Raw genomic sequence first — 27,319 nt, forward strand, 5'->3', positions numbered from 1 at the left:
TTAATGATTATGATAGGCTTGGGTACCTTGGAAATCCTTAAAAACATAATGTATATATTCTCAAAAATCACTCAGCACAATGTGTATATATATATATATATATATATATAAACTCTTAATGTACAAATAGAAGAAACTGCTTTAACAGAAAAAAAATCTTCTTTCAGATATATTAACCTCAATTTACTTTGGTTTTGTTTTTGGTAGTCAACCAGGAGCACATCTTAGGCTTCATTTTTTTTCTTGGTCCTTTTTGTCTTAGAAGACCAAACCTTTGGTCATTTCAGTCTCCACTCCCTTTCACTTTGGATGGACTTCGATTTTCCTACTCCTCAAATGCTGCCTGACCTGCTGTGCTTTTCCAGCAACACACGCTTAACTCTGATCTCCAGCATCTGCTCTCATTCTATCCACCTATTGCACAAAACCCTATCACATTAGGTATGGCAGCATCTGTGGAAAGAAGCAAGAGTTAAGATTTTGAGTCCACTTGGACTCTAGGATCTTTCTCTCCCACCACAAATGTTGCCATAACTGTTGAGTTTCTCCAACAATCTTTGTTTAAAGTGCAACATTTTGCTTTTTATTTGAGTCCCTTTACAAGAATGCTAAATATTTCTAGCACACGTGTAGTTTATTTCAAATATTAATCTGGTTGAATTTATGCTGTGTGTCAACCACTGTTCTGAAATAAAACTATCTCTGACCGGAATCATTTCAGTATTTCATGGTAGAACTGAGTATTTCCAGCATTTTTGTTTATAGGAACAGGTGATAGCTTGGCTACATCAGTCTTTGGAATCAAACTTATCAGATTTTGAAGATAAAGTGGAGTTACTAACATTCCTCGTTACAGCTTCAATCCGTTTCAACAAAGGGCAATTTTCTAAATATGGTGTTAATGTTGGACTGGGGTGAACAGTCAAAAGTCACACGACACCAAGTTATAGTCCAACAAGTTTATTTGAAATCACAAGCTTTTGGAGTGCTGCTCCTTCGTCAGTTAAGTCTGTTGGACTATAACCTTGATTTGGAGATGCTGGTAATGGACTGGGGTGTACAAAGTTAAAAATCACACAACAGGTTATAGTCCAACAGGTTTAATTGGAAGCACACTAGTTTTCAGAGCGCCGCTCCTTCATCAGGTGATTGTGGAGGGCACCACTGGGACATATAACTTGGTGTTGTATGTGACTTCTGACATTTCCTAATGATGAAAGGGAACTATTTATATTCCAATTAAGTTAAAAATCACACAACACCAGGTTAAAGTCCAACAGGTTTAACTGGAAGCACACTAGCTTTCGGAGTGTCACTCCATCAGGTGGTAGTGGAGGGCTCAATCCTAACACAGAATTTACAGCAAAAATTAAACAAATTTCAGGTAAAGAAGAAACTGCTGTCACTTCAATGCCACTTTTCATCGTAAAGTTAGTAATGGTGATAGGGTTTTGTGCAATAGGCGGGTAGGATGAGAGCAAAGGAAACAGGGCTGGAGATCAGAGTTAAGAAAAGCACAGCTGGTCAGGCAGCATTGGAGGAGCAGGAAAATTTACACTAAATTTTTGCTATAAATTCTGTGTTAGGATTGAGCCCTCCACTACCACCTGATGAAGGAGTGTTGCTCCGAAAGCTAGTGTGCTTCCAATTAAACCTGTTGGACTTTAACCTGGTGTTGTGTGATTTTTAACTTTGTACACCCCAGTCCAACACCGGCATCTCCAAATTATTCCAATTAAGACTTCGATGGTATTTCGAAACCTTTAAAAATGCCCTCGTTTGTTTAGGTCAAAAAGACGACGTCATTTCCTCAGTTACCTGCTACTGTTTCCTGAGTTCCCGCGAAGTGACTAAAATGGCCGCCCGATCACCAACAGACCACGGGCACTTTGAACTGAGCCGCGCCCGCCCACAACCAGACTGACATCGTAACGGACCAATCGTCCCTCGACTCCCACGCGGTGTCCATCTTCATTGGTTAGCGATGTCCCAAGGTGATCCAATAAGAGGAGCTGTTCGGGCGCGGGAATTTGTGGGCGGGAGGTCTCGTTTCTCGCTCCCGTTCGTTCCGCCTCTGGATTGTCGTCCATTTTGTCCTCACGCTCAGCGTGGGGAATGATGAATCCGGTGTTCGCTACTGAGATTTACGTCGCCGCCTGCCGATGTGCGATGCTGCTGTCGGCGAGCAGCGGTTTCGAGGTGGAGCGGGTGCGGGCGGACCTGTGTCGGCTGCTTCCCTACCTACGCCAGTCGCTTTCCTGCGCCGTGTGTGGTAAGCGGAGAGGCCGCGGGGATGCCCAGTCACACCGCGGTGCGAACTTCTCAGTTCGACGGCTTAGCCCAGTGACAGATAACCAGCAAAACTACCTGGTAGTAAATAAGCCAGGGAGGATGGCCTGGTGCTTCTCAGTTGGGAGGTTCTAAGTATTTATAATGCATGAACCGTCAGCACCGCTCTTCCACAATAATAAGTTCACATACCACATGCCTCTCCATCCAACCCATTTAAAATAATCTCATTGTTTTGCTCAGTGGTGCATGAAGGAGAATCTGTGGAGGTAAGGAAAGAACATCATTCATTGCCCCCCTCCCCCCAAAAACAAAACATTGGATGAAAGATAAAATAGTATTCAAGATAAAATATTAAAACTACAAAGAAAACACGAACAAAGTAGCTAACCAGCTCCTTTATTGTTGGGATGTTAATGTGCAATCCCTTTTGTTTTGTACATGTTTTCTTACACCGGCCTGAATAGAATGGCTTAATCATCTCACACACAATACAATTTAAGAAAAAAATCAATACTTCTTTTAATCTGTTCTGGGATCAGTAAGCTAATCCATTCCAAAACTGTACTGCTTGCGATCTGCTTCAGAGTTGTGACTATGAACAGCTGAAGCATTTTGCCCTTGTTGAATGGTAAGACTGACAATTTTTTAACAATTACTTTTGTGAGCATAGAAAAAGTTAGATTTCACAACTAGCAAGCTAATTCATTTTGAACAATGCCAGTTTCCTGTGCTGACTGATTTGGAAAGGAGCATGAATATATCATTGAAGGGTTCTTCTGAGCTCATGCAAATATTGGCTATTCAAATGAAAACAAAATACTGCAGCTACTTGAAATCTGAAACAAGCACAGAAAATGCAGGAGAAACAGTAGGTCTGGCAAATTTCCAGCATCGCAGTACTTAGCTATAGTCCAATTTCATTTATTACCACTTCTCTTCCAGGTATGCTTACTTTGAAGAAGTTCTGCCCCCTTTTGGGAATTTCCATTTTAATTCTTTGGTTTGTTCACTTTCATTTATTCTATCCTCTCTTAGTGTTTGTCAAAGCTTGATTTTATAGTCACATCTCCCCAAGTCCAGATGTGATCTATCCCAGGCTACTGAGAGGAGAGAGGAAGTAGCTGAGGCCTTAACAGATATATTTGCAGCATCCTTGAACACTGGTGAGGTCTCAGGGAACTGGGGAATTGCTAATGTTGTCCCCGTGTTTAAACAGGATAGCAGGGATAATCCAGGTAATTAGACCATTGACCTGATGTCAGTGGTGGGGAAGCTGGTAGAGAAGATACTGAGGGATAGGATCTATTTACATTTGAAAGAAAAAGGGCTTATCAATCGTAAGCAACATGGTTTTGTGCAGGGAAGGTCATGTCTTACCAACTTAATAGAATTTGACATCGATCAGCATCAGCTCAGACTATGATAAAGTAGTCTTAGTCCACAGTTCCATTTCAATCTTTGTATCAGATGATGCTTTAACAAGAAAGTTTCTCTTATTTTCAGGTGTTAAGGAATGCAAGCTCTGACAGTTCAAGTGTACCGATGCCCCTCTAGGCCCTTCTTGACCTCCCCTTCCTTCCGACTCCATCCTTCTATCCAATGTCTTGCCATGCATTCACTTTATCCTCTGACCTTCTGTCTCTGCTGTTGAATAAATCTGGGCTCAGCAAAGGATTTGCTTCACATCCACACCTCAGTGAATTTCGGGTATGCATTCTGCTGTTGCTTTTGCCTCCGTACCTGCTTATGGAGTCAGAGATGTACAGCATGGAAACAGACCCTTCGGTCCATGCCGACCAGATATCCCAACCTAATCTAGTCCCACCTGCCAGCAACCGGCCCATATCCCTCCAAACCCTTCCTATTCATATACCCATCCAAATGTCCTTTAAATGTTGCAATTGTACCAGCCTCCACCATTTCCTCTGGCATCTCATTCCATACACGTACCATCCTTTGAGCAGGAGATCTCTCCCTGACAAACAGACCCTTCCATCCATCTCCAAAGCTGACCTCCACTTGAATCCTTCACTCTGACCTCTTACCTACACTTGATCTTTTTATCAAGTCCTGCCGACGTGAAATTGGCCATCTTGATTTTTCTGCTCCCCTCACCCACGCTAACCTGTTTTTCTCTCTCTCAATTTGCTATACTCCATTCTGTAAAGCTGACTTTATTATCAAACTTGCCAATGAGGGTGGTGCCATTGTCAAGTGACTTCTATCTTGCAGAGACTGAATGCCGACTCTCAGACACATCCTTTTGAATATGCTGGATCCTGACTCTGCAACTGAACATCAAGTTGTTATTTCCAGGACTGACACAGATTTCATCTACCATGCTCCTCAGTTTCCCACTCATTGACCCATAACCATGCACAGCTACTTCCACCTCCTTCCTAAAATCCACAAACAGTACTGCCTGATAGACCTGACCCTAACCCATCAGTTAGCCTAAAGTTATCTTTTTCTATCTTGACTCAATTTATTCTCCCCTTGTTCATTCTGTCACGACTTGTGTTCATGATTCTTCTGTTGGCAGTCCCTTTGTCTTTTGCACTGAGCCTCTGTACCATTTGTTTCCTTTGTTCCTGTGTATCTGTCAAAAATATAAAGACCAACATTTTCGAACCACTTCGAAGAAGAGTCATTTTGGACTCAATGTTAACTCTGTCTCTCAATGGATTCTGCCAGGCTTACTGAGTTTTTGTAACATTTTCTGATACTGTTAAATTCTTGTCCTAAGCAGAATTAGTTTGGTGACTTCGGAAATTATTGCAAATGTCAGTGCCCACAGGATCCAAGATAAAAGTGCAGACCTTGTAATGCGTATTTTTTTAATGAAAAAGAATCAATACCTTTGTCTGTCTTGAAATTGCCATAAAAGAAAAAATATTTGAATTGCATCTCTAACAAAATTTGAATTTTCTAAGGCATTTTGCAAGAACAATGTGTTATGATTCTAGCTGATGTTATTACTAGTCAAGTCAGATCCCAGACTAAAATCTGGCTTGATAGTTTTTGTTTGGTTTTTAATAAGTTTGTCTTTCACTGAAACACAAATATGCAATATTGCAGATTCAGGTTTAACAATAAAACATGATGTGGAGGTGCTGGTGTTGGACCTGGTGGACGAAGTCAGAAATCACACGATACCAGGTTATAGTCCCACAGATTTACTTGAAACCACAAGCTTTTGGAGTGTAGTCCCTTCGTCAGGTGAAGTGATGAAGGGACTACGCTCTAAAATCTTGTGATTTCAAATAATCTGACTTTAAAATAAAACAAGTTTATTATGCAAAAGCAACAAATGCAAAATAGACTAAACCTAATTATTTACATATAACTCATTTAAATATTTCAAAACGGAGTAAAATACAGTCCTAATAATCCCAAAACACTCTACAGTGTTCAGCCTAGAGAGAATTCCCTTCTCTTTCACATTTATCAGGTTTAGTTTAACTGTGGCTTCAGTTTGCTGCTTTGAGAATCTTATAACCAATTCTTTGAACTTTCATACAACTGAACTTTGACTTTCTCAGTTTTAAATAACTCCTTAAGGTTTGTAACCAAAAACTTTGTTATGGAACTTGTTACACTGAATAACCTATTTCATCACAGTCCTAAACTTTCTTCACTGCAAGTATTTTACACATCCAGCTTCAGCCAAGACTTCTGCAAGCTGCCCAAACTGAAACTAAAAAGCTTTTGTTTCAACCTATAGTTTTTCCATAGTCAAAAGAAAAAAAAACTCAACACCCTAAACTGCATACCAAATGAATGACTGTTTGCTTGCTGGTTTAAAAAACCTCCCAACATAAACCATTTCTCACTGGCCTCCCTGAACTATCTCTGAGACTGTTTCTAAAAAATAAATGACTATTGCTACAGTGCATCTGCAACTTAATCATCAAACACTTCACACACATAGAAAACTCCTATATCGGTGGTTGAAAATTCAGAAAAAAAATTTTAAATTTCACTCATGGAATATAGGTGTTGCTGACTGGACCAGCATTTGTTATCTGTCCCTCGTGGCCTTTCAAATATGGTAGTGAGCTGTCATCTTGAAGCACTGCAGTACATGTCCTGTAGGTAGACCCTTAATTCCAGGATTTTGATCCAGCTGCACTGAAGGAACACTAGTATATTTTCAAGTTATGATAGTAAGTGGCTTGAAGGGGAACATGCAGACAGTGGTGTTCCCATGTATCAGTTGCCTTTGCCCTCTGAGATGGAAGTGGTCATTGGTTTGGAAGTGCTGTCCAAGGAGCCTCAGAAGATCTGTGCCTTGTCCATGGTGGACAGGCTTTGAGGAATCAGCATTTGTGGGAGTTAGTTGCTGCAGAATTCCTAGACTCTGACCTGTTCTTATAGCCACTAGTCACTATTTATACGGTTTGTCCAGTTCAGTTTCTTTTTTCTCCTTTTTTTTTAACTTGCTTACCTTGTCCTGAGCTTAAATAGCAGCAGTGAGAGTGAACCGAGTCTGCAGTTCTCAAGTGATCTTGAGCCAGGCCAAGGCAGACTTTGAGCAGCCTCAGGGAGCAGACTGTAACTGGCCCAGTGTGGAGGATAGTGAGCCCCTAAATATTTTTCCTAAGCGAGCACGGGACCTGGAATTGGGGGCTACTACATCGGCAGAGGTAACATTGACGAGGTAGGTCCAGTGGCAGAAAATGGCACCTGAGGATCAGCAACTTCATTGTTGGTTGGGTCCAGCACTGATGGCATTGAAGCAGTGGCGGAAGAGCATCACTGCAACTTCGATGAGGTAGGACCAGTGGCAAGAGAAGCGAGTCTGATGTTGGTCTGATGAGACTATGGTGAAGGCATATCGGGGCAATGGCAAAGATGGCACCTGAGGATCGTTGACTTCAATGTTGGTTGGGTCCAGCACTGATGGCAGCGAAGCGGTGGTGGAGGGTTGGCAGTGAAAGCATCGTTGACAGTGATGAGTTGGTTCAAGACTGATGCACTCTCTAAGCTTTTCACTGTATTTTATGATATTCTTAATATAAAATGCAAGTGACAAAATCAAAATTTAAAAAAATGTACAGGAACACCACCTGTACCATATCTTCACTGTCAGTGGGTCAAAATACTTGAACTCAATGCTGTGAGTGAACCTAGTTGAAAAGTGTGGTGCTGGAAAAGCGCAGCAGGCCAGGCAGCATCCGATGAGCAGGAGAATCGACATTTCGGGCATAAGCCCTTCTTCAGGAATGAGGCTGGTGTGCCAAGTGGGCTGAGATAAAAGTAGGGGGGAGGGGCGCTGGGAATACGATAGGTGGAAGGAGGTTAGGGTGATAGGCCGGAGAGGGGGTGGGGGCGGAGAGGTCAGGAAGAAGATTGCAGGTCAAGAGGGTGGTGCTGAATCCGGGGGTTGGGACTGAGATAAGGTGGGGGGAGCGGAAATGATGAAGCTGGAGAAATCTACATTCATCCAGTGTGGTTGGAGGGTTCCTAGGCGGAAGATGAGGCGCTCTTCCTCCAGGCGTCGTGTGGCCAGGTTCTGGCGATGGAGGAGGCCAAGGACCTGCATGTCCTTGGCGGAGTGGGAGGGGGAGTTAAAGTGATCAGCCACGGGGCGGTTGGGTTGGTTGGTGCAGGTGTCCCAGAGGTGTTCCCTGAAACGTTCCGCAAGTAGGTGGCCTGTCTTCCCAGTGTAGAGGAGACCGCAGCAGATACAGTAAATGATGTGTGTGGAAGAGTAAACGAATTTGCGACGGATATCGAAGGATCCATTGGGGCCTTGGAGGGAGGTGAGGGGAGAGGTGTGGGCGCAAATTTTTCATTTCTTGCGGTTGCAGGGGAAGGTGCTGGGAGTGGAGTTTGGGTTGGTGGGGGGTGTGGACCTGACGAGGGAGTTGTGGAGGGAGTGGTTTCTCCGGAACGCTGATCGTGGTGGGGAGGGAAGTATATCCCTGGTGGTGGGGTCTGTTTGGAGGTGACGGAAATGACGAAGGATGATATGAGGTATCCGGAGCTTGGTGGGATGGAAAGTGAGGACCAGTGGGGTTCTGTCCTGGTGGTGATTGGAGGGGCGGAGGTGCGGGAAGTGGAGGAGATGCGGTGGAGAGTATTGCAGTCTTTGAAGGAGGCCATTTGGGCTGTTCGGTAATGGAATTGGTCCTCCTGGGAGCGGATGCGGCGGAGGCGAAGGAATTGGGAATATGGGATGGCGTTTTTACAGGGGGCAGAGTGGGAGGAGGTGTAATCTAGGTAGCTGTGGGAGTCAATCGGTTTGTAGTAAATGTGTTGAGTCGGTCGCCCGAGGTAGAAATGGAGAGGTCTAGGAAGGGCAGGGAGAAGTCTGAGACGGTCCAGGTAAATTTGAGGTCGGGGTGGAAAGTGTTAGTAAAGTGGATGAACTGTTCAACCTCCTCGTGGGAGCACGAGGTAGTGCCAATACAATCATCGATATAGCGGAGGAAAAGGTGGGGGGTGGTGCCAGTGTAGCTGCGGAAGATGGACTGTTCCACATATCCGATGAAGAGGCAGGCATAGCTGGGGCCCATGCGGGTGCCCATGGCTACTCCTTTGGTTTGGAGGAAGTGGGAGGATTGGAAGGAGAAGTTAAGAGTGAGGACCAGTTCAGTCAGTCGAAGCAGGGTGTCAGTGGAAGGGTACTGGTTGGGTCGGCGGGAGAGGAAGAAGCGGAGGGCTTGGAGGCCTTCGTGATGGGGGATGGAAGTGTATAGGGACTTGGATGTCCATCGTGAAGATAAGGCGATGGGGGCCGGGGAAGTGAAAATCATGGAGGAGGTGGAGGGTGTGGTGGTGTCTCGAACGTAGGTGGGGAGTTCTTGGACTAAGGGGGACAGGACCATGTCGAGGTATGCAGAGATGAGTTTGGTAGGGCAGGAGCAGGCTGAGACAGTGGGTCGGTCGGGGCAGTCAGGTTTGTGGATTTTGGGCAGGAGGTAGAAATGGGCGGTGCGGGGTTGTGGGACTGAGGTTGGAGGCGGTGGATGGGAGATTCTCTGAGGTGATGAGGTTATGGATGGCCTGGGAGATGATGGTTAGGTGGTGGGAGGTGGGGTCATGGTCAAGAGGGCAGTAGGAGGAGTTGTCCGTGAGTTGGCATCCAGCTTCAGCGGTGTAAAGATCGGTGCGCCAAACTACCACTGTGCCTCCCTTGTCTGCTGGTTTGATGGTGAGGTTGGGTGGGAGTGGAGGGCTGCGCGTTGGGAGGGTGAGAGGGGTGGAAGGTTGAGGCAGTTGATGTCGCGGCAACAGTTGGATATGAAGAGATTGAGGGCGGGTAAGAGGCCAGCATGGGGTGTCCAGGTGGATGGGGTGTGTTGGAGGTGGGAGAAGGGGTCGTCAAAGAGTGGGCGAGAATCCTGGTTGAAGAAGTAGGCGCGGAGGCGAAGGCGGTGGAAGAAATGCTCGATGTGAGTGAACCTATCCTACATGGATTGTAGCACTTTAACACTGTCTCATGGGAGTTAGAGATGGACTGAAAATGTTACCATATTTAATGAAAAAAAAGGTTCTCATCAGTTAATTAGGCTGGCTTCCAATTGTGAAAAAAGTGGAGTGATCAAGAGAAGGTGGTGATTAGAACTGTGTGTTACCATGTCAAAACCTACATTGTGTTTACTGCAAATGCCACAGAGGAACAGCATGTGGATGAAAAATAGGAAGTTTAATCCTTAGGGAGAATCTAAGGTTGTGTGGGAGGGGAAGCAGCAGCTATTTCAAGTGATACTCTGGTGTCACTAGATTTACAAGAATGGAACAAGACAAGTGTAGTCACTCCCTATTGGATGATGGTGGTAAGGCGATTGTTAAAGGATGATGTAGTGAGTTAAGTCAAATGCTGCAGACAGGTTCAGAATTTGAGGAGGAATTTGTCTTTACTACCATCACAGAACCTCATATACAAATTTGCTTACAGCTGCAACATGAATAGAAACCTAATTGGAGGGATTCCACTGTGCTGTGATGGGAAGATAGACTTGTATTTGGAGAGCAAAACATTTTAAGAAAGGATGCGCATGTGCAAGCCTCCAAAGCCACATCTGCATAGTCTTGATACCACACGAGTGCAGATATCCAGCAAAGTGCATGTGCAGGACAAGATAACTTTGCTTGGTTATGTAGCTTGCTTGTGTAACATTAGGTATGAACATGCACAATGACCACACACTGTATTTCTGGAATGAGAAGAAACTGCATATGCACAGTAAAGAGGTGAGCAATTGAAAGTGTTGAACTGGCCTGCCTGGACATGTTTCCACATTAACATAGATTTTAAAGTGAATACTTTTGGAATTTCTTTCATGCAACTGATCTAAGTCTTAGATTCTACGAAGAGAAATATATGTTTCTTGTCAAAAGAGATGAATACTTTATTCGGTTGCTGAAATTTCTGAACCCAAAGGGAAAAATAAAACTGTTCTGCCAGGGCCGCTCAGCCTCTTTGTTCAAACATAGGCAAAAGAGCTGAATTCCAGATATGGGGTGAGAGTGACAGCCTTTGACATCAAGGCCACACTCAACTGAATGTGGCCTTGATGTCACATCAAGGAGTCCTACCAAAACTGGAATCAATGAGTAATAGGCACAAACTCTCCTCTGGTTGGAGTATACCTGGCATATTGGAAGGTGGTTGTGGTTATTAGAGGTCTATCATCTCGGTTCCAGGACAACTTTGTTGAGAGTTCTTCATGGTAGTATCCTCGACTCAACCATCTTCAGTTGCTTCAAAGATATTCCCTCCATTATAAGATCATAAATGGGGATGTTCACTAATAGATTGCACAATGTACAAAACCATTCACAACTCCTCAGAAACTGAAGCAGTCTATATTCAAATGCATCAAGATCTTGACAATATCCAGGCTTCAGCTGACAAGTAACATTCTTACCCCACAAATGCCAGGCAATGATCATTTCCAATGAGGGACAATCTAATCACTGACTCTTGGCATTGAATGATGTTACCATCACTGAATCCCCTGTTATCAACATTGTTGGCATTATCATTGACCAGAAACTCAAATGGGCACTCCACATAAACACAATGGGTACAAGAGAGGTCAGAAGCTGGGAGTACTGCAGCAAATAACTCACCTACTGACTCCCCACTTGCCTGAATGGGTGCAACCTCCAACAACACTCGAGAAGCTTGATACATCAAGGACAAAGCAGCCCACTTGATTGGCCCCTTAACCACAGGCATCAATACCTTCCTCCACTGAAACTGTGTAGCAGCAGTATGTACTATCTACAAGATGTACTGCAAAAGTCACCACAGATCCTTATTCAGCATTTTGAAAACCCATGACCCCTTCCATTTAGGATTACAAGGATAAATAGGAACACCACTATCTGCAAGTTCTCCCACAAGCCACTCACCATCCTGAACTTGGAAATATATTGCCATTCCTTCGGTGTGGCTGTGTCAAAATCCTGGAATTTCCTCCCTAAGGGCATGGAGGGTCAACCTACAACATGTGGATTGCAGCAGTTCTAGAGGAAGCTCTTCCCCACCTACTCGAGGGCAACTGGAGACATACAATAAATGCTGGCCAACCAGCAATGCCCATGTCCCATGAGTGAATTAAAAAAAAACAAAAATATTGGGAGTTATGTTTATGCAGGGCACTGGTGAGATTGTATCCAGAGCATTGCACATATGTAAATGTGTTGGAAGTAATTCGGAGATGGTTTACTAAATTTCTACCCGGAATGAATGAATTTTCTTATGAAAAGAAAATTTGGACTGGGTAGGTTTGTATCTGCTGGAATGTAGAAGAGTAAGCAGCAAATTTATTGAAACATAAGATTCTGTAAAGTCTTGTTGGTGGTATGTGGGGTGATTGGAGGGGAATGTGGAGAAAATAATTTTCTTATAGGAGAATCAAGATCTCGGGCTGCTGTTTAAAAGTTAGAGGCTTCCAATTTAAAATAGAGACAATATAAATGTTTTTTCCTTGAGAGTTGAGAGTGTTTGGAACTGTCTTCCTGAAAATATAGGAAGCAGAGTCCTTTAATATTTTTAAGTCAGAGTTAGATAGAGTTTAAGGCGGGGGGGGGGGGGGAGGTGAAAGATTATCAGGGTTAGGTGGGACTGTGGTTTTGAGATCGACCATAATGGCTGAGCAGGTTGAAGGGGTCACATCGTCGTAGTCCTGGTTCTCATTTGTAAGTAGTATAGGCAGCACCTTTGGAGAAAAATAATGTTAAAGTTTCAAATTAATTACTTTTCAGAACAGAAGAAACATAAGAATGAGAGTTTCTAAGGGAATGTAAGGGGGAGGAGCAAAAAAGGGAAGGTCTGTGATAGGTTGGCAAGCTTTAGCAATTGCATAATAAAAGATTTTATGGTGAAAAACCAAAGCAATGATAATGGGTCCGGAAAACACAAGAGGTGTCCAGACGAGGCTTGAATGTCAATGTTGTAATGACTTGGATACATCCTGAAAGGATGAGGAAAGAAACAATAAGTTATAGGTTTTCTATTTCTGTTAGTAGCCCACATTCTTGGATTACCTGATATTGGTGCATAAAACAAAATTGATTCTACTTCTGGACGGAAAAAAATAGAGGGAACATTGCTGGCACTACTCGAAGAAAAGCTGAGGAATTTTGCTATTCTGGCCAATATTTGCCTGTCAACCAACATTAAAAGAGTCATAGTATCTAGTTTTGTGTCTCACCTGTGATTACGGTTGCACAAACTGGCTGTCCTGTTTTCCTACACTCAATAGTTAGAGCACTTCTAATCCTGAAAGTTTGGAATGTTGTGTATAAATGTAAGTTCTTTCCTTTTCAATAAACATAGCAACTTGCTAATTTGTGATCTGATGTCATCTTCGTTTAAACACTGTCCTGTATTTATAAACATGCCCCAGGTTGTAACTGTAGGCATTCCTCAAGGTAGTGTCAGAGGCTGAATCATCATCAACTGCTTCATTTCCAATGTATCAAATCAGAAGTGGTGACCTTTGCTCATGATTCCACAGTATTCAGTACCATTTCTAACTCGCTATGAAATAAAGCATTCCATGCCAGTGTGCCACAGGGCTTGATCATTATTTAAGCTTGGACTGGGAAGTGCCAAATAACATTTGTGCAACATAAATGCAAAGTAATCTCCAACCGGAGAGAATCTGATCATGCTCCCATGGCTTTCAGCAACATTACCATCAGATAAATCTCCACCATCAATAAACTGGGAGTGAACATTGTGCAGAAACTGAACTGGCCCAGCCACATAAATACTTTGACTAGAATTGTATGTCAGAGGCTGGAATTCCTCACTGAATCTTCTATTTCTTTAATACTTGGCTGTTATCTACAAGGCACAAGTTGTTTGATGCAATATCTTTACTTAATTAGATGAGTGAAAGCCCAGCAACACTTGGGAAGCTCAACATTGTCCAGGCCAAAAGAGTCCGCTTGGTCACAGTGTGAAAGACTCCCTCCCTCCATTAATGGAACATCACTATGCTGTACATTGCCCTACACCAACCCAGCAAGGCTTGTTTGTACTTTCCAATAGTTCCAATCTTTTATACACATTCGTATTTTTCAGAAATATGTGTAATGTCTGCATGTGTTCGCTTTCCAATTCGATAGCAAGTTGTAAACAAGTAAAAATAAAGAATTATATTTAGTTGTTTTACCATTGTAGTATATTAAATCCTCTGCTCCCTATGTACCTTCTTGCTCAGATTGCTTGATTGAAAGAGCAACCTCAGCTGATATAATGCGTGCTTCTAAGTTACTGTGTTGATGCCAGTAACATAGTTATAACTGCCATATCTGTTCTGAATTTATTGTAAGAAGCACAGTCATGGATGAAACTATTGGGAATTTGGTTTAAAATGGAAATTCAACTTGTACATTCTTTCTAAATTCAGTTTTTCATGATCACATTAGATTAGGACAGTAGTATTTAAGTAAGTAATATAGCCTAATTAAATGAGGTAGCTGCCCATTAAATTTCAAGCACCTAAACTCCTTTATTTAAATGAGGTGCTGATCATCATGCTGAACAGATCTTCAGAAGGAAGGAAATTCATTCACTGCACAGTTAATGAGGAGCGTGGTCAATGTGAGACTTCAACAGAGTGAGACAAAGGCTGAGAGAGTATACTAACTATACCATTGGAAATTTGGTGCAAAGGGAGACAAGAAGTGTTTTAGTTAAGATTTACTGCAAGAAGAAAACATTTTATAGGTTGAGAGGTGAGTTGGAGAAGCTGACCTGCAGCAAAGACCAGCAGTGGAGTGACATCACAAGCCACAGTGTGACACAAGTGCAGGAAAAGAAGCGGATTGGTGAATATTTCAAGTCTTTAAATGTAAGGTCTTCAATTTACATGAGTATTAGATTGATGCTAGCAATTTTATTTTTTAGATAATAAGCACAATAGCATCACAGGGATGTGAAAAGAGCTGGGAATCTCACGTAACTAATTTCTAAATTAAATCAAAAACAGGTGTGATTGCAGAATGGTTGATGTGTTGCCTTGCAACATGTGGAAGCTGCTAGACAGGAATGTGGTCTGGCATGAATGCATCTGCAGTAAGTGTTAATAACTCGAGAAACTTTTGATTCACATTGAGGAGCTGGAGCCTTAGCCAAAGACATTACATCATGTTGGGGAAGGGAAAAAGTTACCTGAACGCTTTGCTCCAAGTGGCAGTCATACTCTTCAGATTAGGTAAATCAAAATTGATCTGAGATAGGGGAAAAGAGGGGGTGACTGCAGATGAGACGGGTATGAGAATCCAGGGGGTTAAAATTGAGTAGCCTTGGCCCCTACAATCATCTAATAAGTACATGATTCTTGTAGAATGTGGACTGTGAGCATGAGCAAATTGACTATGGCACCTTGGTACAAGTACTTCAAGGATGTAACTAATAGGGCAGGTAAATTGCTAGCATCAATCTAATACTTAACCAGTGGACATACCTTCTGGAAATCCAGTAAACTATTTGATCAGGTGCCTCACATAAGGTTGATAGGTAAAATGAGGGTTTAAGAAGTTGAGGCAATATGTTCACATGGGTAGAGGATTGTTAACAGACAGGAAACAGAAAACGGGCACAAATGTAACATTTTCAAATTGCCCAGCAGTGTAGTGTGGTGCTGCAAGGATCAGTGCTGGGACCTTGATATTCAAAGAGACTTGGATGTACTCATGCAAGGAACAGAAAAAGCAGGAAAGCAAGCAATTAAGCAGGCAAGTGGTGGACTGACCTCCATTGCAAGTCAGTTGGAGTACAGGAATAAAATAGTCTTGCTACAATTGTATAGGAGTTTGATAAGATCATATCTGGAGGAGAGTGTAGTTTTTGATTCCACATATAATAAAGGATGTACTTGCACTGAAGCCAGAACAGGAATTGTACTTAACTGGTGCCTGGGATATGGATTTGATCTAGGTGAGAGACAGGTTATTGGGCTTATACTCTCTGAACTTTACATGAATGAAAGGCAAACTCATTAAGCATTAAGATTCTGAAGGAGCTTGAGAAGGTAAATGTTGGAAGATTGTTTTCACTGGTTGGAGAATCAAAATCAAAGGAGCACAACCATAGAATAAAGAATCAGTCATTCATGAGAAGAATTTACCTCACTCTTTGTTATGAATTTTTGAAATGCTGTGTCTCTCAAGATTGAGGATACTTGCGTATTTGTGGTTGGGATAAATAGATGTTTCTGTTTTAGGGAATCAAGGGACATAGGGACTGACAGGAAGATGGTATTGGCCAAAATCATATCAAGTGGCAGGGCACTTTAAGGAGATGAACTAACGGCACAGATCATCGTGAATGATTATGATGTGGTAGGCATTACAGAGACATGGTTGCAGGCGGTTCAGGACTAGCGGTTAAACATCCAAGGATTTACAACTTATCGAAAAGACGGAGGTGGGCAGAGGGGGCGGGTGGCCTTGTTGGTTAAGAACAAAATTAAATCTATGGCACTGAATGACATAGCGTCGGATGATGTGGAGTCTGTATGGGTGGAATTGAGGAACCACAAAGGCAAAAAAACCATAATGGGAGTTATGTACAGACCTCCTAACAGTGGTCAGGACCAGAAGCGCAACATGTACCGGGAAATAGAAAAGGCATGTCAGAAAGGCAAGGTCACGGTAATCATGGGGAACTTCAATATGCAGGTGGACTGGGTAAATAATGTTGCCAGTGGATCCAGATGGAATGCTTACAGGATGGCTTTTTGGAACACCTTGTCATGGAGCCCACAAGGGAGCAGGCTATTTTGGACCTATGTAATGAACCAGACTTTATAAAAGATCTTTAAGTAAGGGAACACTTAGGAAGCAGCGATCATTATATAGTAGAGTTCAGTCTGCAGTTTGAAAGAGAGAAGGAAAAATCGGATGTAATGGTGTTACAGTTAAACAAAGGTAATTATGAGAGCATGAGAGAGGAACTGACAAAAATCGACTCGAAGCAGAGCCTAGCAAGGAAGACAGTAGAGCAAAAATGGCAGGAGTTTGTGGGTATAATTGAGGACACAGTACAGAGGTTCATCCCCAAGAAAAGGAAGATTATCCAGGGAGGAATTAGACAGCCATGGCTGACAAAGGAAGTCAGGAAATGTATCAAAGAAAAAGAGAGATCCTATAAAGTGGCCAAGAGCACTGGGAAATCAGAAGATTGGGAAGGCTACAAAAACAAACAGAGGATAACAAAGAGAGGAATAAGGAAGGAGAGGATCAAATATGAAGGTAGGCTAGCCAGTAACATTAGAAATGATAGTAAAAGTTTCTTTCAATACATAAGAAACAAATGACAGGCAAAAGTAGACATTGGGCCACTTCAAACTGATGCTGCAAGGCTAGTGATGGGAGATAAGGAAATAGCTGGAGAACTTGAGTACTTTGCGTCAGTCTTCACAGTGGAAGACATGAGTAATATCCCAACAATTAAAGGGAGTCAGGGGACTGAGTTGAGTATGGTTGCCATTACAAAAGAGAGAGTGCTAGAAAAGCTAAAAGGTCTTAAAATTGACAAATCTCCTGGCCCCAATGGGCTACATCCTAGAGTTCTGAGGGAGGTGGCTGAGGAAATAGCGAAGGCGTTGGTTGAGATCTTTCAAAAGTCACTGGAGTCAGGGAAAGTCCCGGATGATTGGAAGATCGCTGTTGTAACCCTATTGTTCCAGAAAGGATCAAGACAAAAGATGGAAAATTATAGGCCAATTAGCCTAACCGCGGTTGTTGGTAAAATTCTAGAATCCATCGTTAAGTATGAGGTTTCTAAATTCTTGGAAGAGCAGGGTCGGATTAGAACAAGTCAACATGGATTTAGTAAGGGGAGATTGTGCCTGACAAACCTGTTAGAATTCTTTGAAGAGATGACAAGTAGGTTAGACCAGGGAAACCCAGTTGATGTGGTCTACCTAGACTTCCAAAGGGCCTTTGATAAGGTGCCACAGGTGAGGCTGCTGAGTAAGGTGAGGGCCTGTGGTGTTTGAGGTGAGCTACTGGCATGGATTGAGAATTGGCTGTCTGACAGAAGGCAGAAAGTTGGGATAAGAGGTTCTTTTTCAGAATGGCAGTCGGTGACAAGCGGTGTCCCACAGGGTTCATTGTTTGGGCCGCAGCTGTTCACGTTATATATTAATGATCTGGATGAAGGGACTGGGGGCATTCTAGCGAAGTTTGCCGATGATACGAAGGAAGGTGGACCGGCAGGTAGTACTGAGGAAGTGGGGAGGCTGCAGAAGGATCTAGACAGTATGGGAGAGTGGTCCAGGAAATGGCTGATGAAGTTCAGTGTGAGCAAATGCGAGGTCTTGCACTTTGGAAAAAAGGATATAAGCATGGACTACTTTCTAAACAGTGAGAAAATTCATAAAGTCAAAGTACAAAGGGATCTGGGAGTGCTAGTCAAGGATTCTCTAAAGGTAAACATGCAGGTTGAATCTGTGATTAAGAAAGTGAATGCAATGTTGTTATTTATCTCAAGAGGGTTGGAATATAAAAGCAGCGATGTGCTACTGAGACTTTATAAAGCTCTGGTTAGGCCCCATTTAGAGTACTGTGTCCAGTTTTGGGCCCCACACCTCAGGAGGGACATACTGGCACTGGAGTGTGTCTAGCGGAGATTCACACAGATGATCCCTGGAATGGTAGGTCTAACATACGATGAATGGCTGAGGATCCTGGGATTGTACTCATTGGAGTTTAGAAGGTTAAGGGGAGATCTAATAGAAACTTACAAGATCATACATGGTTTGGAAAGGGTGGACGCTAAGAAATTGTTTCCATTAGGCGGGGAGACTAGGACCCGTGGGCACAGCCTTAAAATTAGAGGGGGTCAGTTCAGAACAGAAATGCGGAGAAATGCTGACCTAGCCAGGGACACAAATCTCATGGTCAAATAACTAAAAGCTAATAATGAGTCTAGCAGATAATTCAGAAGAAATCTTTGTACGGAGACTGTGGAGGGGGAGCTCAACACTATGGAGTAATTCAGGTTAATTGTATATGTTTAAGGGGAAGCTAGGTAAATGAGAATGGTCGGTTTTTCTGAGTGAGTTTGATGAGAAACAATGGAAGGAGGTTTGATTGAAATTGTAATGATGATGGCTCGGAACCCTGAAGTACTTGTGAACATAATGAACTTTTATTTGGAGCATGTGGACTTGGAATTTCATACCTGTATAGAGTCAGGGAAACCTCAAACAAAAAAAAACAAAAAAGGAAGAGATAACAAGAGGCTTACTATCCATTTTCATCTCTGCAGAAGGACATTTCCTGTAGACATGTTGGTGGTTACCTTAAATCAATTGCATCACTCGGGTGTGTGTTGGTGGCCTGTCATACTACCATTGGGACTAGTGTGCTGTGAAGGTTGCAACTTGAGAGCAGCCATTAAACGACCCTGCAATGCAGGTAAAAGAGGAAATCGTTGCAAAACTCTTGAGTGCTGTCAGCCAGCCACTGAAAAGAACCAGGACAAAAGAATTTGTGTCAACTAGTAATTAAGCCACAGACTTTTATATCAACTGTTCAACTATCAAAGTCAGTATTACCAATACAATTTAATAGAAAAGCCAGAAAAATCCATTATTTACAATACGTGGCATGGTGGCACGGTGGCTCAGTTTAGCATTGCTGTATCACTGTGCCAGGGACCAGGGTTCAATTCCATTCTCAGCTGACTGTGGAATTTGCACAATCTCCCATTTTGCAAGGCTTTTCTCTGGGTGGTCTGGTTTCCTCATACAGTCCAAAGATGTGTAGATTGGGTGGATTGGCCATGGGTAAATTACGCATAATGCATAGGGAGTGGAAGGTAGGTGAATTACCCATGGGGATAGGGATAGGGTATTGGGGTGCGTCTGGGTGGAGTGCTCCTCAGGGAGTCAGTGTGGACCTGTTGGGCCAAATGGCCTATATCCAAACTGTCGGGATTCTATTTTATTGTTCATAAATAGCCTGAAGACTAATTCATATATATCTTGTTTTAACTTTTTTTGGACTCACTTAATCCTAATTATCATATGTGTATGTGTTGCGTTAATATTTCTTCTCGCATTTAATCAAAGCCTGGTTAAATTGGCTCCTTTCAAATAATTTTGTCTGGTAGAAAGAAATTTGCAGGGAAGGGTGGCGTTACCAAGCGAATGGATGGGTGAATAAAGAAAGGAAGCCAATTCATCCCTCCTCACTTGAGAGCTCAATAATTTGGGATGTGCTGTCTGGAATTGTAACAAATTGTGGAAAATGCCCAGGCACTGGTTGTAACAGAACATAAATGATTGGATTGAATTGACTTTGTGCTGTATATTCTATGTTGTTTCATGTAATATTTGGACAAGTGGCCAAAACCTTAAAAAAGGGAAAGGTTCAGACAGATAATACTAAGTTTAGGGCCTGTGCAGCTGATAGCAAAGCCACATGGTGGGGTGCAGAAAATCTGAGATATGTAAGGGGACAGAATGTGAAAGTACAAAGATGCTTGAGCATTAAAAGGTGTAAGGTTAAAAAGATATAAACGGCAATGATGCTGAGGGATTTGAAAACAAGGCTGAGAGCTTCAAAATTAGATTGCCAGACCATGAGTTAATGTAGGCCAATGAGCATAAGGTTAATTAGGAAATGGGACTTGCATCAAGTTAGGTTATAGATAACATCAAAGTTTTCGCTGGATTAAAGTTTGTGGAATGCAAGATGGGAGGTTAGTCAGGAGAGCATTGGAATCATTCTCGGCACAGATTTAGATCATGGCCATGAAAGAAATTCACAAACATGTAACTCTTACTCATTTTAATTCTAAAGTGATTAAGAAGTGACTGTACATTTTGTAATTGCATTAATTCCTTGTTAATTACAAACCACAAGAGAAACTAGGTCTCATTTAACTTACGCTCTATTCCTATTGTGGGTCGCTGAGGAATAAGAATTTCTCAATACTGTTTTGCAAGTGGGCAAGTGGGCTAATTAATGTAACAAGTATTCTGCCACTAACCATTTACGTTTTAGAACTGGGTTCAAAGTAATGAACACTTTTCCCATGTTGTACCTAGGTATTGGCTTCGATATTTTGGTTTTATAGTGTATTTACAGATTTTTGATGGTTTGACAATTGTTATGTTGATAAATGAAAAAGAATGTCAAGCGACAATGTGTATATTTGGTAGCTTTTAATTTTTGCTGGCACAGTTCAATTTTGTGTGTGAGGATATCTTTGAACTCCACTGGTTTTGAAGAAAATTAAGGAATCCTGTAGTCCTTTGCTTATCATGGCGTTCAACTGAATATACTATTTAATTTTATTTGATATTGGAATGGGAGAAAAGATTAGAATAATATAAGTTAGAAAGTACAATGTAGGAGAACAAAGAGAATTTTTGAACTTATTTGAATTCATTATTGTTTCCTGTTCCCAGAGTTAGTCACCACTACTTAATGTAGCTGTTCCAAAACATCTTTAACATTTCTATTGACTCAACAATGTACAAGAATGTCCAAGTATGGCATTTCCTATGTGTAAAAAATGAATAACTTAAACCTGTGCAATTATCATCCCGTATTGGTTTTCCCATACTTAGAACATAGAAGAATACAGCGCAGTACAGGCCCTTTGGCCCTCGATGTTGCGCCGATCCAAGCCCACCTAACCTATACTAACCCACTATCCTCCATATACCTATCCAATGCCCGCTTAAATGCCCATAAAGAGGGAGAGTCCACCACTGCTACTGGCAGGGCATTCCATGAACTTACGACTCGCTGAGTGAAGAACCTACCCCTAACTTCAGTCCTATATCTACCCCCCCTTAATTTAAAGCTATGCCCCCTTGTAATACCCGACTCCATACGCGGGAAAAGGTTCACACTGTCAACCCTATCTAACCCCCTAATCAACAGGTTTTACTTATCACCAGGGTTGAGTTCAAATTTCGCCAGACTACCTTGTTCTTGATGTGGATGCAAAATCGGAGGTAAAAAGAACTGCACTCAGTATTGAGACAAAATTTGATGCTTGTATGACACTAAATAGCAGTTGGTCAGTGGTGGTGAAAGGGAAATCATGTAATTGCTGTAGTCGTAACTGATATGCATCTCTGTTAGAGTTCCTCAGGGTATTATTCTTATTAATTATCCTCACCTGTTTTATTGTTGACCTTCATCATAAGGTCAAGAGTTGAGTTTCATTAATTCTGTTCATTTAAATGGCACTTTGTCCTGCTTACAAAGAGATATTTCTTGATACTGATGCTAAATTACCCTGTACTAGCTTGAACCTATGATCGCTCATTCTGCACTCTAAATAATTTTCCTGGATTACTGTGATAATACTTCTTTCATGTTTGTATAAGGTTACTTCTCAGATATTTCCATCCTAGACAAAAAAAAATAAGTTGAATCTGGTCTGTCTTTATTACCTGGAACATTGACATCCTGTTGCCTCTTCTGTGTACTGCCTTCTGAATTTCAAAGTTTGCCTCATTTCCTGGCTACTGAGACTTGAATTCAGGGCATGGTCTGACAGTCACAATACAGTTTGATTGTACTTCATTTGAGTCATATGCAGGTTATAGTTCTCCATTCAGCTATATTCATTACAATGGTTGAAAATCTTTATTATAGAGATAGCCCTGGGCCTTTTTCTACACCTCCGCCTCATCTGCTTCCAGGAGGACCAGTTCCACCACAGAACACACCAGATGGCGGCCTCCTTTAAAGACTGCAATTTCCCCTCCCATGTGGTTGATGATGTTTTCCAGGGCATCTCAAACCCTATCCCTTCAACCGCAACAAGGACAGAACCATTCCCCCCTTGTCCTCACCTTCCAACCCACCAAACTTCATATACATCGTATCATCCTCCGCCAGTTCTACCACCTACAAATGGACCCCACCATCAAAGATATGTTTCCCTGTCTGCTTTCCGTAAAGACTGTTACCTCCACTACTCCCTCATCAGGTCCACGCTCCCCACCAACCCCAGCCCCCTTCCCCAGAACCTTCCCCTGCCACTGCAGGATTTGCAAAACCTGCACCCACACCTCCCCCCTCACCTCTGGCCAAGGCCCCAAAGAAGCCTTCCACATCCATCAAAGTTTCATCTGCGCTTCCACATATGTTATTTACTGTATCCATTGCTCCCGATGTGGTCTTCTCTACAGTAGGGAGACAGGACGCCTACTCGCAGAATGCTTCTGAGCTCATCTCTGGGACACCCACACCAACCAACCCCACCGCTCCATGGCTGAACTCTTCAACTCCCCCTCCCACTCCACCAAGGACATGCAGGTTTGATTACGACAATATCAATTTTTCCTACCTTTCACTCAGTTTCTTATACATTTGTGGGATGCTTTTGTTGAATTCCTACAGCTTTGAGTTTAATGAACATTCCTTTGAAACTTAGAAGTTTTAAAAGTTAGGCAATTCCACATATTATAATTTAACACAGTGCACTTGATACTTTCAGAAAGTGACAACCTGAGAAGAATGGTCAAGTAGGATTTTTCTCTTTTTGGATGCAAGCTGTTTCATTTTGATTTGAATATTGTTTAGATGATCTTTAAACTTATTCTTCATAAATCTTTATTTCATGATGGACTAAGTTATGTTCTGACTTGTGGAATGTATTGAACTATGGTCAGTTTAAAAACCTGAATTACCATGTATTGTCTCGTGGTGACTGATTCTTTGTTCAATAGAGGATTGCTACTTGTGCCCCATTTTGTGTAATACATAGCTTTTGTTTTTTCAATCTTTTTAAAACTGCGTCAAAATATGTAGCTATACTATAAAACTTATTTCTTTTGATTTAGGTAACCTACTGAAAAATCCAGTTGGTCCAAAAAAGTCTGCCTGCCAACATTCTGTATGTAACAGTTGTATAGGACAGCAAATGCAAATAAGGCCCTGTAGTTGGTGCAAAGATCATGGAACATTTGTGGAAAATGAGCAACTTCATATTCTTCTAACCTGTTACAAGAAACTCTGTGACTATATAGCCAGTTCTGCTATATTGGAGAATATTTCAGAAAAAGATACTTCACCAGTTAACCTAAATATTTTGTTAGAAGAGGGTATGATGTTGGTGCACAAAGAAATGGATTCCAGTGTGTTCAAAGAAGTGGAGTCTAGTGTGTTGTGTTGCACAGAAAAAGCTATGAAAATAATAAGCAAATTGACTCCACTTAAAGTGGTACAAACATCTGTTATCACCAATCAACCAACTGATTTTGCTGATGCCAGTTTTAAAGACAGGAAGAAAGCTGTTCATATCTTTACGAGAAAGGTTTATAAACAAACCATTTCACTGAAAAATCATGATGGATGTAATGTTGAAAATACCGAGGATGACAGTGTAATTCACATGTCTTCTGAACAAATTCCTATATCAAATATGCCATCATCCAACAAAAGTTCATTTAACTTAAAGAAACCTACTGATACTAAACACAGTATTGTCACTGAAAAGTTGAAGAATATGGTGAAAAGTTACAATGCTAAGTACAAAACTGTAAAGAGGCTTGGTAATCAGGAATGTGGTAGTTCAATGAAATCTGTATGCAAAAAGCCAAGAGGGAAAACTGGGTGCAAATGTGGTCGTGCAGCATGTGCTCCCAGCGTTCTCACTTGCAGGGGACAGAGGTGTCCATGTTATGCAAATCATAGGTCTTGTCTAGACTGTATCTGTCATGGATGTAATAATTCCTACATGGAAAATGGCACTAAGAAATTGGAATCTTTTGCTGTACCAGAAATAGCTCATAAGCAGAGCCGATTGCTGAAAAGTGTTGGTAGTTCAATTCCAGTTGATTTCTCAAAACAAATGTAATTTTTAAAACAGTTCAGAAGTTGTAAGACGGTTGTGAGAGTCTTGAAGAATTTTAACTTGGTTTGGGAAGAAAAAAAACTACCTTTTTCAAAATACCTAGAGAACAAGCAGTTTTATTTTGCAGTTTTGATTCTAAGTGATTTATTGTCATCTTTTATCAAATATTTCTAAAATCTCTTTGGGGTGGGTCTGGGATACATTATTTTGCCTTTATTTCATACTGAAATGGACTCACTGTTTAAAATAAGTGTATACTGGAAAGAAGCAGAACACCTTTCCTGACCATTAGACATAAAGCTGTTTGTATTTGTTTAACTTTCAGAATTAAAGCTTCATTTAATATCTTGAAGGGGTAACTAAGAACAGAGATAAAAGGAAACATGGGGAAACCAAATAGGTTGAAACTATGACAAACATAGGACAGTGATACAAAAAAATCAAAAGTAACTTAAACAGCAACATCAAAGGGATTTTATTCTGTATCAAAATGGAACAGATGCAAAATATAACAATTTTGAAATATTATCATATTGTTACTTTGGAAGTATATGGGCCCACTTGGTGGAATCTTGACACCGATGTTTCCACATTAAGAACAAAACATAGCTGTTTGAAAATGGATTAAATAAAATTATAAAGGAAATTCAGAATTGTTCTGATTTTTGTATGCATTTGTTCTCACCCTCCTGAAACTATGCTACAATGTATTATTGACCATTTATATTGGAGTGCTCTGATCTTTGGAGTAGGCTGTTCTTTTATGAAAATTATGGTTTGTGTTGTGTCAAAAAGGAATTGTCATCTTTATGTATTCTTTTAAAATCAATTAAAAAATGATTTTACAATCACAACTTTTTTCAGGAGGATATTGTTGATGGGTAACATTTTTTGTTTACTTGTATTGTGTGGTTTTTAGAGCTGTAAATATTCTGTTGTAATTCTGTTTTTTTATATATTTAAAGAAAGCCTCTTCAAAAGACTGATATATGGGTAGTAGAGAGCTGTAAGGATTTTCAAAGCTGACTCACTGATATTGTTTTGATGTTAAAATTATCTCAGTATATTGTAAGGCCTGATTAGTGTGGCAGTACTGCTGAAGTGAAACCGTAGGTAGTCTCATATTCAAAGAGCACTTCGGTTCTGATTGAATAGGTGGAGTTGCTGAATGACCCATAACATCATGCCACTCAAATTTAAACCTAAAGCAAAATATTTTGGTTCTGTGCATGCAAGTTCATATTTGTACACTTGTCCAAAGAACCTGTATTTAAGTTCTTAAAATTATTGTAAGATCACTGCTGTGCACATTTGTAATCTTTTCAGTGGTAAACATAAAATATAAAGTCTCTGATTTCAATTATTCAGATTCCCCAGATTCTTGATTACTGTACCTTCAAAGCATGTAACTTTCAGAAATATTTTATAAAGTGGATTGAAGTTAATTCTGTATTTTCCTCTTTTTTGTTTTAAAAGAGACTCAATGCTGACACTGACAGTCCTTCTTTAGACATGTTTTTGCTTCACTTTTGTTAGGGGACATTATATTTTATATTCATCAACATTAATGGAGTTGTTGAACCTCATCAGATGAAGGAATTGAATTAACTAGGTGCCAAAATAATACAGTCAGTGCTTCAGCTACTCTCAGCTCAAATTTGTAAATCAATTTATCATGTTGGCACATCTTCAGCGTCTAAGTTGATCTTTAAAACCTTTGAAAAATCTCTACAAAATAGGAGGTTGACTTCTACACCAAATATAAAAGTCAACCATGGATGGGTCACCATTTTGAAATGTCGACAGTATACATGTAAAGGTGGTCATGTCTTAAACTCCCCTGCATCTTTACAACATGTTTGATCTCTTTCATCCATTTAGAGTGTGTAAAAATATGCATCTTCGGAATGAAAAACTAACGCTGACTACATATGCAAGTATAGCATGTCATAGCTGAAAAACATCATTAATTTATACATCGTATATGCAAACCATGAATTTTGGGTATGGAAAAATATGATTGACGTGTTGGGTTGATTTACATGTTATAAATTTTGGTCATTTTGTTTATTCCTTAGAACTAATTCCTTTCCATTTACTTTTTCCCTTTTTTTAAAAAAAAGAAATATATCAATAAAAAGGGGTGAAAGAATGGTGAAGCTGAATGTAGAATTTTTCTAACTTCAGGACTTTTGAAAAGACACCAATGCGATTTAGTCTCCCAATTTATTTAATGCAGTATACATTGTTGGAAAGTAGTAAAAAAAAAAGTTTTAGTGCATTGAGAACTTTGGATTAATCCATTCTCATGCTCCCATTTCTAGAAGTTACTATTAATCAGCAAGCTTGAATATGGTGCTCGAATTAAAATTTCAATTCATACTGATTTCAGATAGCTTGATAACAAGCCTCTTATGGAGTTGAGTTGTAATTGTAGAGTAGACAAATGATATTGTATAACAGTCTGATGTTAATGTATTTTGATAGGCTCAATGTTAAATATGCTAAGAATATAAAATCACTGAACTTTGAATAGCTTCTGTTATGGCCCATTAAAACAAGTTACAGTTTGAACATCTGAATAATTTGTAATCATTATAAAATCTAAGAACTGGGATGAACAAGGGGAGTATATAGTTTTATTAAAATGTTAGAACAGACTTCTGTTTTGGAAATTTACATTACTATGTTATTTTCACAAGTAAACTCCAAGTTTCC

The 27,319-nt window shown here is 40.9% G+C and overlaps 1 protein-coding gene and 1 long non-coding RNA gene across 4 annotated transcripts in view; one reads left to right on the top strand and one right to left on the bottom strand.

The window, feature by feature from the left end:
- The window catches only part of LOC122557315 (uncharacterized), a 38,054-nt gene extending 36,212 nt beyond the window's left edge, over positions 1 to 1,842 (bottom strand). The window contains exon 1 of the long non-coding RNA XR_006313796.2: positions 1,819 to 1,842. This is a non-coding gene — a long non-coding RNA (uncharacterized LOC122557315). The remainder of the gene's footprint in view (positions 1 to 1,818) is intronic.
- Positions 1,843 to 1,899: 57 nt separating this feature from the next.
- LOC122557313 (E3 ubiquitin-protein ligase MSL2-like) lies at positions 1,900 to 27,319 on the top strand. 3 transcript variants are annotated; one of them, XM_043704892.2, is made up of 2 exons: positions 1,900 to 1,994; positions 23,589 to 27,319. In XM_043704892.2, exons 1-2 carry the CDS (start codon positions 1,985 to 1,987, stop codon positions 24,602 to 24,604), a joined length of 1,026 nt encoding a protein of 341 aa, XP_043560827.1. In that variant the 5' UTR covers positions 1,900 to 1,984; the 3' UTR covers positions 24,605 to 27,319. The 3 variants fall into 3 exon arrangements, 2 of the variants coding, with proteins under 2 accessions (XP_043560827.1, XP_043560826.1); XM_043704891.2 differs by lacking the exon at positions 1,900 to 1,994 and adding an exon at positions 2,023 to 2,272; XR_006313795.2 differs by lacking the exons at positions 1,900 to 1,994; positions 23,589 to 27,319 and adding exons at positions 2,138 to 2,272; positions 13,648 to 13,929.

This window comes from Chiloscyllium plagiosum, unplaced genomic scaffold (genome assembly GCF_037043375.1).
Source record: "Chiloscyllium plagiosum isolate Xiang-an unplaced genomic scaffold, Cpla_swu_hap1 HiC_scaffold_11, whole genome shotgun sequence".
Taxonomy (NCBI): Eukaryota; Metazoa; Chordata; class Chondrichthyes; order Orectolobiformes; family Hemiscylliidae; genus Chiloscyllium; species Chiloscyllium plagiosum.

Bases quoted from the DNA above. Each gene is read 5' to 3' on its own strand.
- LOC122557313 (XM_043704891.2), top strand. From the start codon at position 2,116: ATGATGAATCCGGTGTTCGCTACTGAGATTTACGTCGCCGCCTGCCGA. The intron at 2,273-23,588 runs GTAAGCGGAGAG...CTTTTGATTTAG, and splicing joins GCTTTCCTGCGCCGTGTGTG to GTAACCTACTGAAAAATCCA.